Raw genomic sequence first — 17547 nt, 5'->3', positions numbered from 1 at the left:
AATAATAATAATAATAATAATAATAATAATAATAATAATGATGATGATGATAATAATAATAATAATAATAATAATAATAATTATTATTATTATTATTATTATTATATAACATTATAATAATTATTTTTATTAACAATTACAATTCCGAAACTGCTGAAGCAATGTTCAAAGAACTCCACATTCCAGATGATAATGTCACATTCCAGATTAGAATGACAAAAAATTCCACACTTGTACATGAGATATGGTTTACAGTCTTTGAACTATACTGTACACATTATTTTGATGGTAGGTCCAAAAACCGTCAACAAGGGTAAAAAAATGATTTGTCATAATTGCTGTTAAGGAATCTTAAAAAGTTGACACTCTTAGGATTTTGAAAATACTTTTATCATTTCGACCTAATTTTAAGTGACTTTTGGTAGGACTCAAAAATTTTACAGATTTTGACCTGTGACCTTGAGATCATGGTCAAGGTCATTCATACTATGCAGATCGTGTTCACTCATGACCCACTACATTTCCACCAAGTTTGGTCAAAATCGGCCAAATACTTTCCGATTTAGCACTTTCATACTTGGGACTGCCATTTTTTATTTCAGTCAGTATCTCAAAAAGTATTTGTTGAATCTCAATATCAATACCCAGGTGTACTTGCATATGTTGACGACTGTATACTGGTATATTTGCAAAGCAATTAATTCCGTAGTTTTTGATGTGCAGGAGAGAAAATATTTTAAAAAAATAACACAGAGGGCGTAAGTCCTAACGAAAAGAAAAAAAATTTGCCAAAGAATCCTGCAACCGAGATACATCACTCCTCAAAATTCCAAGTCTCCGTCTCGAACGGTCTTGGAATGCCAGCATTTTTGATCTTCTCAAATTATGAAAAGGAAAATAAGAATGTCTACAATGTCAATAAGAACTCCACAAAACTTGGAGTTCTTAATAATCTTTACTGTCCTCTGTAGTCTTCTCACTGTTTTATCTATATATCCTCTGCAGTATTGCCACACACTAATTTATAGATGATGACTATCACCCACCACTCTGCTTACAGTCACTACCTCACGTGCCCCTTATACCCATCTCACTGCACTCATTCAAAAAGTTCCACAACTCGCCCCTCCAGAATACTGCTTATAATTCATTTGGTTGCTGTATATTTTACCTTAACTTTTTCATTATAGTGACTATTGCGTTAGTTGTAATATTTCCCAGTGATCTGACACAGGTTTGCATAGAATTTAATTATTCAATTGGCGCCGGAAAAAAAAATCAATTAATTAAGCATAAAGTCTGAAAAAAGCCCTTTATATTTAGCCTTGAAAAGCAAACTCCTCCAGCCTTAAAAGTTTCGTCTGAGGTAAATACAATCTTAACCGTATTTAAAACTGTAATTTGCTTAACCCTTAATGGCTGCACCCCAACTTTGTATAATCTTCAGATATATAATGATACACAATTCTTAGCACTACAGCTTCATTAGTGTTCATTTACGATATCTTAAGCTAATGTATGTCAAATCCTTTCTCACTCATTAAGAAAAATCTGAGTATTTTTACTGATCATTTCAGTGCCTCCATCCATTAGAACTTGCATGATAACGCATTTGGGTTCATATCCTACCAATGTGTAAGCCGACTTGTTGGTACCTGCCCCCTTAGGTCTGATTACTATGCCAGTTCAACACATCAAATTGCATCAGTGGCTTGTATATTACTGGTCCTCAATACCCTTAGCTCATGAATATAGTGACAATATTTTATCAAGCAAAAAGCTTTAATGAGAACAATTTTACCTTGTTATATCAAGCAGGATTCATACGCTGATATAGATAATATTTTGGTTAGAAATTAGACTACAATGGACGAAGAACAGAAGGATGACCTCTGAAACGTGGGGTTTTATGTAGTCTGAATGTTTAGAGAACAAAATCCTGTGTTTACTCATTTAACCCGCTTGCCATTGGAATCGATCACAAAAAGGACTTATTATCTTTTTTTCGAACAGGACGTGGCTATGGCTGTGGGTCCTTTCGGTGTGACTGCCCAACGAGCTGAGGTGGTGGACTTCACATACCCTGCCTTCTTCAGTCATGCCAGGACAATTAGTGGTCGAGGCAGTCTAGAGTTGGATCCCTGGGGCTTCTTGGTGTGTTTAGCTCCCATGGTTTGGGTGGCGTTCCTTGCCGTGTTGGCTGTGATAACGGTGATTTATTCTTGCTTTACTGCAAACTTGAGGAGTCGGAGTAATGCAGGCATATTTATTCGTGTGCTTTTACAGCAAGGTAAGCTGCTGTTAATGCATGAACAATTAGTAAAGTGCGTGAATCACTGTATAAATTAAAAGCTTATTTTTATATTTTTTCTCGTCGAAGTTGAGTTTTCTGTCCTGTGGCCTTGCCCTTTGACCTGTTTATCTCCAGGTTGATTTTTTTTTTTTCATCTTAGTCGACTTTCAGTCCAACTACAATAAAGTTTGGTCCAAATTAAATCAAAACTGTGTTAGTTAAGGAGTCGAACATTTAACCTTGCCTTGTGACCTTGATCCTTGACTGATTTTTCTGAAACAAAATTCTTCATCCTTACTTTACCCTAAACCCTTCCACAAAGACTGGTCTAAGTTAGATTAAAAATTTTTACTCATGTCATGTGACTTTGGCCTTAGACCTATTGTTAATACAATAGGTAAGCTTCTTGGCTTACCCTCAGTCCTTCAACAACTTTGGGGACACATAAAATCAAAGTTGTTTTAGTTATTTTGTTCACACTAAGAAACACAGTGGTCAAACTTTGACCCTGTACTGTGATCTTGACCTTTGATTAACTTTCTCAGAATCAGCTTCCTTCGTTTTGGACTTCATTCCATCCTTTCCACAAAGAATGGTCAAAGTCATATCAAGATGTGACCTTGCCATACGACCCTGAATCTTGACCTATTGTTCCCCAAAACTAAATAAGTTCCTTAACTGACTCCTCAACATTATCACAAAATTTAGTTAAAGGCGGATGAGAACTAACACTTTTGGATCATAAACAGACACAGGCACACAGAGTGACAGACATACAGACACATACATATACACACAGGAAAGGCTTGTACCCACCGCCCTGCGTGTGCACGGACTGTATTAATGCCTAACGGAGAGGAGTGATGCTGCAGAATATTGCCATGTGAGGCCCTCCTTGTTTAGAACGAAGTGGACAGTTTGGGAGTTGTAGTTCTTGTAGTTTGGCAAGTGAACATCATATTTCGGATATTTTAATTATTTATGTCCTGGTTTCAGATGTAGATGAATCTGGTGAGTGGTGGTGGTGCGAGCGTGTGCTGGTGGGTGTGTGGATGCTGGCCATGCTGGTGCTGACACGGAGCTACGCGGGCAACCTTGTGTCCCTCCTTGCCGTCAGATACATACCCATGCCCATACAGTCACTCAGGGATGTGGTGGACAATCCCGTCACTCTGCTACTACAGAGAGCTTCTGTTCATGCTCATGCTTTTTTGGTATATATTTTTTCATATTCTAATACATTTTCATGACTTATTTTAAGCCATTGCTTTTTGAACCCTGATTTATTTTATTCCTCCTGGTCTGGAAATATGTATTATTTACTGCGTACCTCTGAAATACCCGGAACTGAAGAAAAATACATAGAATGCATAAAAGACTTAAGTAATTAAGTAATATGTGGTTCATAAGCAGCACAAAGTAAAAGACACATGGTACCCAGCTGGTGGGCAGCGATGCCACTTTGGTGCATATTTTCCTGCTTAACAATCATTCTGCCTGTTCTACCAACTCTTGTTAACGTGCAAGTGGCAAAGTGATACAACTTTATGACCTCATATGGCCACTCAACAGAAGATAAACAAAATTTACATAAAAATGAAAGTGAAATACACCTTCCTTCATCGCAGTACTCTCTGCTATCACCAAGAGTATGATTAATAGTGTGAGTTCAAGTGTTAGCATTTATTTCATTTTTACAGTTTGCGAAAAGTTGTTTGGCGTCAATACATGGTACGGTTAACAGGCATGGCCTTTAAAGATTCGTATATTCGTTTCCGGAACTAATACCTATTTAAGATATTAAGACCTCTGTCTGTTGGCTAAACATGATTTTCATCTTAACATGATCAAGATTATAAAAACTTACTTTGTACTTCTTCTACAATTATGTAAATGAATACATGTAGTCTTTTGTACGGCATTATCTGATATGCAGGCTGCTGAGCAGGGCATTTTGCGTGAAGTGGGTGACTTGCAGAAGAAAGGGCGCCTTGAGACAATTCTCGCAGCGGAGTTTGTACCCAAGTTAGACACGGTCGTACGGCAAGGTCACCACATCCTCATTACTGAAGACCTCATGATTAAGATGCTGATGGCCCATGATTTTACGGGCACAGGTTGTGTATTGAAGATGATTTATTATTATTTATGAAATATGGACCACGATTACTGTGTGTGATTGCAGCGCTCCTTTAAGGCACTATGTTTTGCTACATTCTCGTCACTAAATCTGGCCTAATTTAAATGATGATGACTCACGATTACCACATAAAGTTCCACTTAAGGTTACTAATATGTACAGTGGTGTGTGTGGCTGTCTTATCAAAAGGGATATGTTACACGACTCCTTTCATTTGCCTTATTCAAGATTTCGCCATTCCTATTATGTGTCCCTAAAACTGTCACTCTATTTCTGTTTTAAAGACATAAAATTTGATGTGTAAGATAAGATACATACCTGCACACGCCCTACAGTAATTCAGTGGGCAGGTACCAGTCTCACAATTTTAATGATTACAAGGCCAGAGTCTGTGTCTCTGATAGGGTACGGGAACTATATTGAACAATAAAATCGAGTCCTCTCCATTACTGTTGGAGTGTTGTTGCTTGCCTCTTGATAGCCTTTCCTATGTCAGCATTGTTAGATGTTAGTACTGTATGCCCTAAACTATACTGGGTTTTATCCATATTCTACTGATTATACAAATAAACGATTTCATTTTGTTTATGGGAGGCATTTTGCTGGATTATGGGTTAATGGCAATCCCTTCTAATTACTTCAACAACACATGTCTTTCTTAAGCAAAACATCCTCGTCCGGTGGTAGCGATAATATGATGCATTGCACATGCTACCATTCGAATGAAAGTGTAAATCCTGCTCCAGCATATTAATACAGTTAATGTGGACGCATCGTGAGATATTCTTGATACTTCAGTCTAGTGTGAGGTACAGTTGATGGACGTCATATCGATGTAATACTAATGATACATAATGAGAAAGTGAACAGTGTCTTTTGAAATTCAATTTAACAATCTTTGGGGTCAAACACCCTTATCTCAGGACTGTTTAAGATTTTCATAATTCTTTGTCTATTAAGTGGACTGACATTTTTTAAACCGTACTCGGTAAATCATATAGCTAAGCAGAAATAGTATGTGCACCATTCTGTTACCATGACATTAAGGATCGTCGCTGGTACTCTCTTTGTTCGCACACGGACTTACAGCTTTAATATTTTCCCTACAAAATCTTTCACTTAACAGGCAGCTGTGACTTCTATTTGTCTCGTGAAGAGTTCCTACCCTTGATGTTTTCTTCAGCTGGTCCAATGGGCACTCCGCTGATTCCTGCTCTCAGCCGCAGGTTAGTTGGGGTGCTGTATAATTATTAGGTTAACAGAAATAACTAGTCAAATCACATACGTGCTGGATAAATCCATATTGTGCTCTCCTGTGAAACAGTCCAATGGCCACCCCTTTTATGTCTCAGTTGCAAGTTTATCGGACATGTATAATTAGTAAAAGGTTATTAGGTAATGGCTAATGCAGTTAAATTTGTCAAATGAAATGGGGCACTCAGAACTGGGGGCAGACAAGTGCCAGTTGCGTAAGATGATAGTTTTGCTTTAAAATCTATCTAAAATGGCGTTGAAATCGATCTATGTATCTATCTGTAGCCTGACGCCATAATCCCGTAAGGGGTGGCCGTTTGACTTTGAATTAGTTGTTTTATAAGAAGGCACTCTAACCCTCCGTCAACCCACTTGCCACGTAGAGAACACGAACGGGTTGATTTTATGGTTACCACCCAGCACTGTATATGGTTTCCTGGCGTCCAGGAAACCATTAGGTTTGTCACTCATTTTAAAACCACTTTCAAAAGAATGAAGAATGATAAAAAGTGACAGGAAAGATGGGAGAAATGGGAGCAGAGGAAGGCAGACACAGAAAAAGAATGTGAAAGGTGAAGGAAGAAGTAGGCTAAACTATATGGAGTGAATGATTGTCGCCACCACCTAGCATTTTTTTTTTTTATGTGACCGACTCTGGGCAAAGGCTTCAGGGCCTATCCCCAGTGTATATCCCCAAAGCCCAATAGTCCTCCTTCATCTCCACATGTCACCACTTCGGTGCTAACATCCACCGTCCATACTGAATACATGCTAGGGCTGTCTCATACAGGACTGGTGTATTGGTATTAGCTGGGGTATTTCTACGACATGTCGGCTGGTCGGCGGTAGATCAGTAAAGTATATTTTTATGGAATTCAAATCGATAAAACTGTTCCCTGGCCCAGCTAGGATTTGAACCGGAGTCCTTTAGAACTGCAGGGCACCTCTGTACCGATTAAGCCGCCTCTTATCAACACCACAGACATCCCAACCATATAACGAAGACTCCTTCATGGGTTACCTTAGTTCACCTATTGTTTTTTTCATACGAGCGTTCTGTGTGTGTGTGTGTGTGTGTGTGTGTGTAGCAATTTTCATCACAATCCACAGTAATTTTCTTTGCCCGCTGTACCTCCACCAGGTTCATGCGTGTCGCAGAGGCTGGTTTGCTCGGTCACCTGACAAAGATGTACACCCCAAATTACACCTCCTGCCTCAGCCCAGCAACAAAAGTAGCTCTCAAGACTTCCCTGGGCATTACAAACATTTGGGTAACGGAGATCCTGATTTTTTCATATTTTTATACGACAGTGAACGGTAGTTATACTACTGTTCCTACCCATTCAGCAAGAGGAAGTTTTTATTTCCACATTAACATCTCTATATGTTTTTATTCTGCTTAGGACATTTATTTGTTTAGTCTTTCAATGGTTGATTCTCCTAGCCCTTTCACTATAAGAAATGTCTAAGTTGTATGTAATCGCCTGGTAGTAATACGAATAAAACTAATAAGACATCCTCAGGAAGAAGATAATGCAACACGATTTCACATATGCAGAACTTGCATTTCAGCAGCCTTCCCTCTCCACCAGGGAATGTTAGTTGTGGTGGCGGGAGGAGCATTCGCCAGCTTTATCTCCTTCATCCTGGAACTCCTCACTCATCGTTCCTGCGCTGACTCAACTATAGGGCAGAACAATGGTGAAGTTGCATAGACGGAAGAGTAAAACACTTCAGGGTAGCAGACATGTACTGAACTGATAAAAAAAATTCCCCCCGCCGAATAAACATAAAATCACCTAGAGTTTCATAATTTCCCAGAATGCACTGAAATCACCTTTGACATCTTTTTCATAAGTGACCATTCCGCCACGACCCATGAGTTAAACACAATAATACACTGATACTTCACAATTAGAAGCCAAGGTAAAAATCTTATTTTTCATACTTAGACACAACTGTCTACAGTACATACTTTAGGGGGGGAACGTTTTTGAAGCAAAAAGAAAGAAAAAATTGTGGAAAAATCTTGTACCTGATTTCTGTGCTGCAACTTAGCACAGATATTATGAACCGCTTTGGCTTTACTATTTTTCTTATGGTTAACATACATTGATATCGTATATTTTTCAAAAGGCAAACTGGTAAAAAGTCTGTCGTGAATGTGTACAGATGAGATAACACAGACAGTGCTGTCTCCCGAACTATGCTTAATAAGACAGTCAAATGCAGCAGGCTGTAACTACCCCATCTACCTGCTGCACTCGAGGAACATAGGGTTATAATCTCCGAGGCACTGGCAGTTTTATAACACATTCTTTAGCGGCTGTTTCTGCACATTACACATCAATTTCCTCTGGTCGTATTTGGAGCAAATGCAGAACAACTATTTTCTGTTGAATGAAATGGAAACAGGGCGTGACAGTAAACAATCTCAAACATCATGAACCTTTTATACTTCAAAGACTTTATTTGTGGAGCTTATTTGTGTGCAACATTATCTCCGTTAGAATTCAGCATCAATAATCTTTTTGAGTGGGACAATGCATTTACTGTATTTTTTCTTGTTACTTAAAGAGTTTTTAAAGTTTCTAAGTGTCATTCTTGGTGGAGGAGTTTACAAGCATATATCTCATCCTCCAATACCAAAATTATCCTCAAAGCTTAATAGAATCATCTATTTTAGCAGCAAGCAAGAACTTTCATGACGTTCTCGTGGTGATGATTACTGACGATTTTTAGAAATTTTCAATAAAAATTTACACTTTATTCAACTCTAGGAGGCATTCGATTATTGTGAATCAGTCACAAGAGGGTCACAAGTTTGTTGTTGCCATATATTCCCCTACCGTGCACCCTGCAATGATCTGTGTTACATCAACAGGTCCTGAAGTTTGCAGTTGGGTTAACAGGAACAGGGGGAACAGTAATCTTCTCCAGGAATCTGACCAGGCTCAATATGAAAGTCAGACTGACGGACTAACTGGTCAAATTAGTACTGGTCGTTCAACTACCAGCGTCGCATGCCGCCAACACGAAGGGTCAATAAGTAGAATTTAGGTAAAAACAGTAGAAAAAAATCTTAAACCAATTAACTTACAAGAAAATTCAGTGCATTATAAATACATTAAATCCTCCAAAACAGCCCGGCTGTGTCCACAAAGGAGGGGGTTCCCCCTCCTATACAACGATCACCATCTCCAAGCACCGGTGAAAGACAAAGTTCGTCACCAATCCGATGCTCGGAGAGATACTGACTGGGCAAATCCCCAAGATCGGGGCACTGCAGCACCAAGTGTTTTATAGTGAGGGGGACCAAGCAATTTTCACGGAAAGAAGGAGTGTCCTCCAATAAAAAGCCATGAAAGAACCGGGTGTAGCCCGCGTGCAGGCTGCATAAAACGGTTTTCCACCAGCGAGACAAGTCACAGTATCAAAATCGGGTTCTTTCTGTTGCGGGACGAGTTAAGCTATTCAGTTATTAAAGAAGTGCCCTTTCCCTCCACGCCCGGTACGACTACTTGAAAATCATGTTATATCAGTTGTGGTAAATGTATCTGACGTCAGAGATGGGAGTGGAATACAATATATGGTAAGGATCATGGATAATAGATTGACTGCCAGAAATAAACAAGGTGGTGCAATTGTCAGGCCATAAGCCTCAAGACAACAGATAAGAAGACACCAAAAAGAGAAAACTGGCAAGATGATAAAATATACGAAAATTATAAACACACACATACAAAAGGGTTAAACTATTGAAACTCTAAAAATCACTAAACATTATGTAGTAAATTGCACTGAACAATGTCTTGCAGTGTAAACCAGCTACCTCCAGTGTTCAGAATTTCCCATCCCATATAACAGGCAAACTCGCCAACCCACCCCTGAATCACATCTTTCTTATGTTTCTGCCCGGAATCGTGCTAAGGCTGTTCTTCACTCTGTTAAAAATAATTTCATCCGTACTAAATGCTCTCAACTCTCCAACTCGAATTCTTCCCGCTCCTTCTGGCATCTTGCCAAAAACCTTTCTAACAACTTTACCTCATCATCCTTCCCTCCTTTTTTCTACTCTGATGACTCTGTAGCTATTTCTTCTACTGATAAAGCAGATATGTTTGCTCAGACTTTCTCCTCCAATTCCACCTTAGATGATTCCGATGCTGTTCCTCCATCACTTCCCCCCTCTGACTTCCTCATGGCTGACATTAAAATTTCTTCAGCTGATGTATTTTCTGTCATCACTGGCCTCAGTACTAACAAGGCATATGGGCCTGATGGAATCCCTCCTGTTGTCCTCAAGAACTGTACTTCTGTGCTTACACCCTGCCTAGATAAACTCTTTCGCCTTTGTCTTTCAACTTGTACTTTTCCTTCTTACTGGAAGTTTGCTCTCACTCAACCCTCTAACTATCGTCCAATTGCTTTAACATCCTGTGTCTCAAAAGTTTTCTAGTCTATTCTTAACAGAAAAATTTTAAAGCATCTTTCTTTTCACAACCTTCTTTCTGATCGTCAGTATGGGTTCCGTCAGGGATGTTCCACTGGCGATCTTCTCACCTACCTTTCAGAATCCTGGTTATCCTCCTTTCGGGACTTTGGCGAAAGCTTTGCCACTGCACTTGACATCTCAAAAGCTTTTGATCGAGTCTGGCATAAATCTTTAATTTCCAAACTGTCTTCGTACGGTTTCTATCCTTCTATCATCTATAGCTTCTTTTCTGGTCGTTCTATAGCTGCTGTTGTAGACGGCCATCGTTCTTCTTCTAGATTTATCAACATTGGTGTTCCTCAGGGCTCTGTCCTATCACCAACTCTCTTTCTTTTATTCATCAGTGATTTTCTAAGCTATAATCTAATCCTATCCACTTGTACGCTGATGATTCCACCCTTCACCTTTCCATTCGGTTCCCGCAACGTCCATCTCAGCAGTTACTTCAACAGACAAAGGATGAGGCCATGGCACGCCTAATGTCTGACTTGGCTTGTACCTGGGGTAAAAATAATCTTGTTTTTAATTCGTCAAGGACTCAGTTTTTACACCTATCAACCCGTCAAAATCTTCCACAGGAGTACCCACTAATGTATATTAATATCCAGCTCAATCCTGCATCATCCTTGAACATGTTTGGGGTTTCATTCACACGGGACTTATCTTGGAAAGATCATATTGCATCCCTTGTAAAATCTGCTTCCAAGATATTGGATGTGCTAAGCCGACTCCGTGCCTTCTTTACCCCTGCACAGGTGTTGACTATATACACGGGTTTTATTCGCCCCTTTTTAAAGTACAACTCTCATGTGTGGGGAGGCTCCCCACATACAGCTCTTATCAATAGGGTGGAATCAAAGGCTATTTGTCTCATCAACTCTCCTCCTTTTACTGGCTTCCTTCAACCTTTGTCTTTTTGCTGCACTGTTGCCTCTTTATCTCTTTTCTATCGCTGCTTCAATGGTCACTGCTCCTCTGAACTGTCTGCTTGAATCCCTCCACCACTACGACAGGTGCATAGCACCCGTCTTGCAAGAAACTCTTATCCCTTTGCTGTCCAACTTTCTAATGCAAGAGTTAACCGTTACTCCCAGTCCTTCATTTATACAACAGGTCAACTCTGGAACTGTCTCCCTTTGTCTATATTTCTTACTTCTTATGATCTCCAGTCTTTGAAACGCAGTGTGTCCAGGCATCTAGAATTGAATGGATCTTGAATTTGGCTCTCTTTTGTATTGTTTTTTTTTTTTTTTCTTGGAAAGAACGCTCATGCGTGCTCAGCCTTTGGTTCCCTCTTCCTGGCATTAACAAAAAAAAAAAAAGGCACAGACGAAAGACGGTCCGAGCCATCTCCCACCTGGTGCTTAGAGAGGTACCAACGGCATAAATCTCCAAGACTGGTGCACTCCAACAGCTAATACCGAACAGTCAGGGGGACCAAGCAATCTTCACGTAAAGGACAGGGAACGTCTTCCACTAAAAATTCATTAGAGACCAGGGTGTGGCCACTTCGGAGCCAGCATAAAATCTTTTCCCACAGGCCAGACAAGCCTTGGTGACTGAAGGAGCCCACTTTGCCCCAAACAGCACGTATCTTTCAATCCCCTACTATATCCCAGTGTTCGTGCCAACAACACCGAATTTGCCTACAAATAAATGGAGAAAATCATGTGCAGGCAGCCGACGGAGAGGAGGATGGGATCACATGGTGGTTAGGCTGGTGTCTCGTGTGGGCAAGACACAGTTTCCCGCTCATGGTTCTCTTCATATTGAGCTCGTTGGAATTCCTTGCATTAGAACACAAACGACTCCCACCCTTACTACACTTTCTAATATTATTATAGAAAAATATATGAAAAGACTATAAAACACACACACACACACACACACACACACACACACACACACACACACACAGACTGGAAGGAGAATAAAAACAAGAGAGAAGAAAGGGATAAGAGAGGACAGAGAGATATAGAGAGGAGAGAGAGAATGAGAAGAAAAGAGAAGAGAGAGAGAGAGAGAGAGAGAGAGAGCAGAGAAGAGAAAAGAAGATAGATAAGAAGAGAACAAAGAGAAAAATGAGAAGGGAGGAGTAAAGAGAGAGATGATAATGGAGTGGAGAAGAGAAGAGGATAAAAAGAATACAAGGGAATAAGGAGAAGGGAATAAAAGAATTTGAAAAAGAAAAAAAGAAAAAAAGAAGAGAAAAAGAAAGAAAAGGAGAAACAAGGGAGGAAAAGAGACTGATTAAATATGACAACAAAACTGGCGGCGCAACTGAGTTTCATAAGCCGCTCGGCATCAAGGTAAAATATACCAACAGAGATAAAAGCAGGCAAGAATCTAAAACAAGTAAAAAGGTGCTAAACACACACACACACACACACACACACACACACACACACACACACACACACACACACACACACACACACACACACACACACACACACACACACACATACACACACACACACACACACACACACACACACACACACACACACACACACACACACAGTTGTGGAATAGATACAGAAGACATAATAGTGAGAGGGCATAGAACAACTACAAACAGGCAAGAAATGATTATACAAAGATAAGGAGGGAGGCTCAGAGACAGTTTGAGGAGGACATTGTAAATAAAGGTAGCGATCAACCTAAGTTTTTTTACAGCTACATCCGAAGTAAAACCAAAGTTAAAGATAAAATACAGTCCTTTACGGTGGGGGGATCATCTATACACAAGAGAAAGATATTTGTGAAGTACTAAATAAAAACTTTTAGTCATTTTTTACAGAAGAAAGAAAGTTTGAGAGAGATGCTATGGAATATGCATGCCCTCACGTACTACCAGATATGTAAATATCAGAAAAAGGAGTACAGGAGGAGTTACATAAATTAGACAGAAAAAGCAAATGGTCCTGACGGAATTTCAGGTTGGGTGTTGCATGAATGTGCAGAAGAGCTAAGCAGACCATTGTAATTAATATTTAAGGAATCCTTAGGTCAAGGTACACTACCTGATATTTGGAAGAAAGCAAACATTGTTCCCCTGTTCAAGAAAGGGAATAGACAGGATCCACTCAGCTACCGACCAGTATCACTAACCAGTGTTGTAAGATACTACTGTAGAACAGTTGATAAGGGAAGTTTGGGTAGAACATCTAGAAGAACACGGTATGATAACAGAGAGGCAGTTCGGTTTTAGGAAGGGAAAATCATGTGTTACTAATCTTTTAAGCTATTGTGATAGAGTTACAGAAACAATACAGAAAAGAGAAGGATGGGTGGACAGTATCTATTTAGATTTTAAGAAAGTATCTGACAGAGTACCGTACCAAAAAATTTTATGAAAACTGTACCATCAAGGAGGTATCCAAGGCAAACTGTATTGTTGGATGCAAGATTTTCTCAGAAAAAGGGAAATGAGAACATTATTAAGGGGAAATTACTCATCATGGGGGGAAGTGACCAGCGGAGTGCCACAGGACTCAGTTTGTTTAGTTTGTTTTTTTTATGTTTTTAGTATATATAAATGACATAGTAACATTGGAAATGGAAGCTATCAAGATATGTTTGCAGATGATGCAAACATTCAAAGGATAATTACAAACACAGATTCTGCAAAGAGCCACAGGAGGAATTGAACAAGCTTCATGAATCGAGCAATAAATGGCAAATGGAATTTAATGTAGATAAGTGTCATGTAATTAAATTTGGCAAATGTGAGAAAAGACCAGACTGGGATTATAAGTTAGGAAGATCAACCGACACATATCAGAAAAGGAGAAGGACCTAGGAGCAATTATCAATAACAGACTATCATCAGATGATCACATCAGTGAGAAGGTACGAAACATGTATACATTGCTTGCTAAAACGAGAATAGCATTCACATACATAAATGAAAACATGCTGAGAAAGATAATCTTTCATCAGACCAACCCTGGAGTATGCATCAGTAGTCTGGAATCCTCATCTCAAAAAACACATAGATAAGACTGAAAAAGTACAAAGGGCCGCTACAAGATGGGTACCAAGCTAAAGGGATCTAAGCTATGGAGAAAGACTAGAAAAACTGAATCTACCAACGCTACAGGAGAGAAGGAGACATGATTATGCTATATAAGTGCATCTCAGGGAAAGAGAAAGCAGACATAAATGAATATATATCATATGGTGAAGCATCAGCAAGAGGACATTGTAAAAACCTGCAAAAAAAGAGAGGTGATAAAAACGTAAGGAAATTCATTTTCCCAAATAGGGCAATTGATCAGTGGAATCCACTACCGAATGAAGTAGTGTGCCAAAACTACTAAAAAATTCAAGGATATGTATGATAAAAATGGTTTAATACACGGGACAGTACGAGCTTGACTCATTCCTATAAAGTTACAATTAGGTAAGAACACACACACACACACACACACACACACACACACACACACACACACACACACACACACAAAGAAAAGAAAAAAAAAAGGGTACAAAATGTTTTGAAGCAGTCCAATTGACTCCTAAGTTAAGGGTTGCCACTTCCATAAGACAGGCCACCTCCCAAAGCCCCAGTGAAAGACAGTACGAGCCATCACCCGCCTGGTACTCAGAAAAGTCCTGATGGCGAAGATCCCCAAGACTGGGACACCCCACCAACAAATGCCAAACAGCCGACGGGAGGGGGGCTAATAATCCTCTGAAAACGAAGGGGAATAGCCCTCCGTTAAAAATCCATGAGAGAACCAGGTATGGCCCATTCCTAACCGGCATAAAGCAGTCTCCCACCGACGAGTCAAGCCTCGGTAAGTTACAGAGTCAACCATATCACAAATAGAACGCATGTTGTTAGGGCCTGCCAAATCCCAGCAGACTTGCCATGAACACCAAATCCGTTCAACAATACATACATACATACATACTTACATCATCTAATCCAGTGTTGCCCCATGAGGAGAATAGCAGCCCAGGGCTAGACAAGTTGGTCCTGATATAGAAGATGAAAGCAACCAGCCTCACTCATCCCTGAGTAATATAATGGAAGCAATAAGCCCAAACCAACCCTTGGATATAAACCTACACTGGCTCAATCCAGCTGGAGTGTCCTAATTGCCTACTAAACCATCAGGCATCATAGTTTGGCCATATGGTTATCACCCAGTTTAGCAAATGATTGCCTGGTGTCCAGGAAATCATTTAGCATGTCACTCAGTGTAGAGTAACCCACAGAAAGAAAGAAAGAAGGAAAAAGGACATAAGAGGAAGGAAGGAATGAAGAAGGGAAGAGAAAAAAAGGGCAGCCCCCCAAGAGCAGCACTACATCGAGTGAGTGGATGGTGAGTGCCCCACGTTCAGCAACACAGGAGTAAAAATCAAGTGCAAGCAGTCGATGCAAAGGATGGGATCCCACAGAAGCAGGGGGACGAACCAATTCTGCCTTACCCAGCATCAGCCCACACTTTCTCGGACACTTGCACATGGGCAGGAACCCAACAAATCGCCACACAATGGCTACGATGGCCAAGGAGAAAAAGCCATTCTATAATTGATCAAACCAGTGGACGAGATCAGTTACAAGACTCAAGTGCAGACAGATCACAGCAGGAGTCACTAAAATCCCCCAAAACAGATTGGGGGTGAATAAAAATGATTTGGATAGCATATAAAACTCCAGTCAGTTCTTCAGTATATACTGAAGCTTTACCAGGAAAGATACTGCCCTGACTGATGGAAGAGAAGACGACACCAAAGCCTACTCCAGTATCAGTCTTTGATCCATCAGTATACACCAGGACAGAGCCCTCATGAGTAGAAGGCACCTGAGGTGGAAGTATGCTTTTTTTTAGCAACAATGGACCTATGTCACACGAGGGAGCAGCCAAGAACCTACACTTGGTTCCTGATGGCGACAAACTACTAGTCTAGGAACAGAAAAGGCTGACAAAACAGACCAGACTCTGTAACCAAAGGGCTTCAGGAAACTTGGCCAAGTGTCATAAAAAGTAGACTGGGAATCCTGGGAGATCATGGCACAAGGCACTGCGTCTGGAAGGTGGTGAAGATGACACGAACACTTGATCATCAACAACTGGCAATTTAAATCCTAAGGTAAGGCACCAGCATCCACCAACAAACTCGAAATCGCGGATGACTTAAATGCCCCAACTGCCAGATGCACAGCAGCATGATGCATCAAATCTAGCATCCAGAGATGGGCAGCTGCTGCAGTTAAGTAGACTTCACATCCATATTCAAGCTTTGAAAGAACAAGGGATCTATGCAAGAAAAGGAGGAAGGATCAGATAGTCAGCACCCCAGGAAGTATGAGCCAAAACCCTCCTATGACATAAAGCCTTAATACATGCTGCCTTAACATAATAGGAACCCAAGTCAGTTGTCTATCAAATACAAGAACCAGAAACCGAGACTTCCTTGCAGGAGATTCTGCGACCATAGAGATACAGGCCAGGGTCTGGGTGAACTCCACAGAAGACTATAAAAATGCTCAACCACTGTCTTTGTAGAAAAAAACGGATACCACGAGACTCAGCCCACTTAATTAAGAGCCAGCTGCAACTTCCTATCAACCAGGAACATTCAAGATGCAGTGATGGAAACTGAAAGGTCATACACATATAGTGAGCCACTGACACCATCTTGAAGTACATTGATTACACTGTTGATGGCTACAGCAAAAACGGTATCACTAAGGATGCTTCTCTGTGGTGCCCGATCCTGAAGTCCACGGGAGCCTTAGCATTTCAGGCAAGCATAGTTGCGATTTTAGTGATTTTCATATTTTTTGCACTTGATGACCTTTGAACTATAACCTGGTGGAAATTTGTGGAATGGCCTACCTGAGGTACAAAGTAAAGGTGGCACTGCCAGTGACCGGAAGTGTGTTTCAACACTAAAAGTCATTTCTATATGGAGGTACTTAAGTGCAACATTTCACCCAAGAATCATGGCCCTGGGTTGATAATCTTCAGAGCCTTAGCATTTCACACAAGTAAGGTAGAAATTTCAGAGCTTTTCATATTTTCTGCACTTCATGACCTTTGGCCCCTGACCTGGCAGATATAGGTCATGCATGTATGAAGCACACATGTAGTATACATTAACGGCTTTTAGCATGCAAAGTTTCATTTGATTCCATACACCCAATGTGGGGCAAGGCAAAATTCGCAAAATGGCCCATCATGGGAACAACTTCTAGGTGGCGCTGCCAGCGACTGGATGCGAGTTTCAACACTAAATGTCATTTCTGTATGGAGGTACTCCAGTGCCATTCCACCCAAGAATCATGGCCTGGGCTTAATAATCCTCGAAGCCTTATCATTTTGAGTGAGCATAGTCATCTAT

General features: G+C 40.4%; 1 protein-coding gene across 1 annotated transcript in view; it reads left to right on the top strand.

Annotated features, from left to right (window-relative positions):
- The window catches only part of LOC145395714 (glutamate receptor ionotropic, delta-2-like), a 12136-nt gene extending 4734 nt beyond the window's left edge, over positions 1-7402 (top strand). The window contains exons 3-8 of the mRNA XM_080269255.1: positions 2014-2290; positions 3290-3507; positions 4230-4410; positions 5560-5659; positions 6829-6958; positions 7280-7402. Of these exons, the coding sequence (XP_080125381.1) occupies positions 2014-2290; positions 3290-3507; positions 4230-4410; positions 5560-5659; positions 6829-6958; positions 7280-7402 (1029 nt within the window). The remainder of the gene's footprint in view (positions 1-2013; positions 2291-3289; positions 3508-4229; positions 4411-5559; positions 5660-6828; positions 6959-7279) is intronic.
- Positions 7403-17547: the final 10145 nt, after the last annotated feature.

Source organism: Coenobita brevimanus, chromosome 33 (assembly GCF_032717465.1).
Source record: "Coenobita brevimanus isolate Jiangsu-jjx chromosome 33, ASM3271746v2, whole genome shotgun sequence".
In the NCBI taxonomy this organism is placed as follows: domain Eukaryota; kingdom Metazoa; phylum Arthropoda; class Malacostraca; order Decapoda; family Coenobitidae; genus Coenobita; species Coenobita brevimanus.
This window is presented reverse-complemented; position numbering and strand designations above follow the sequence as displayed.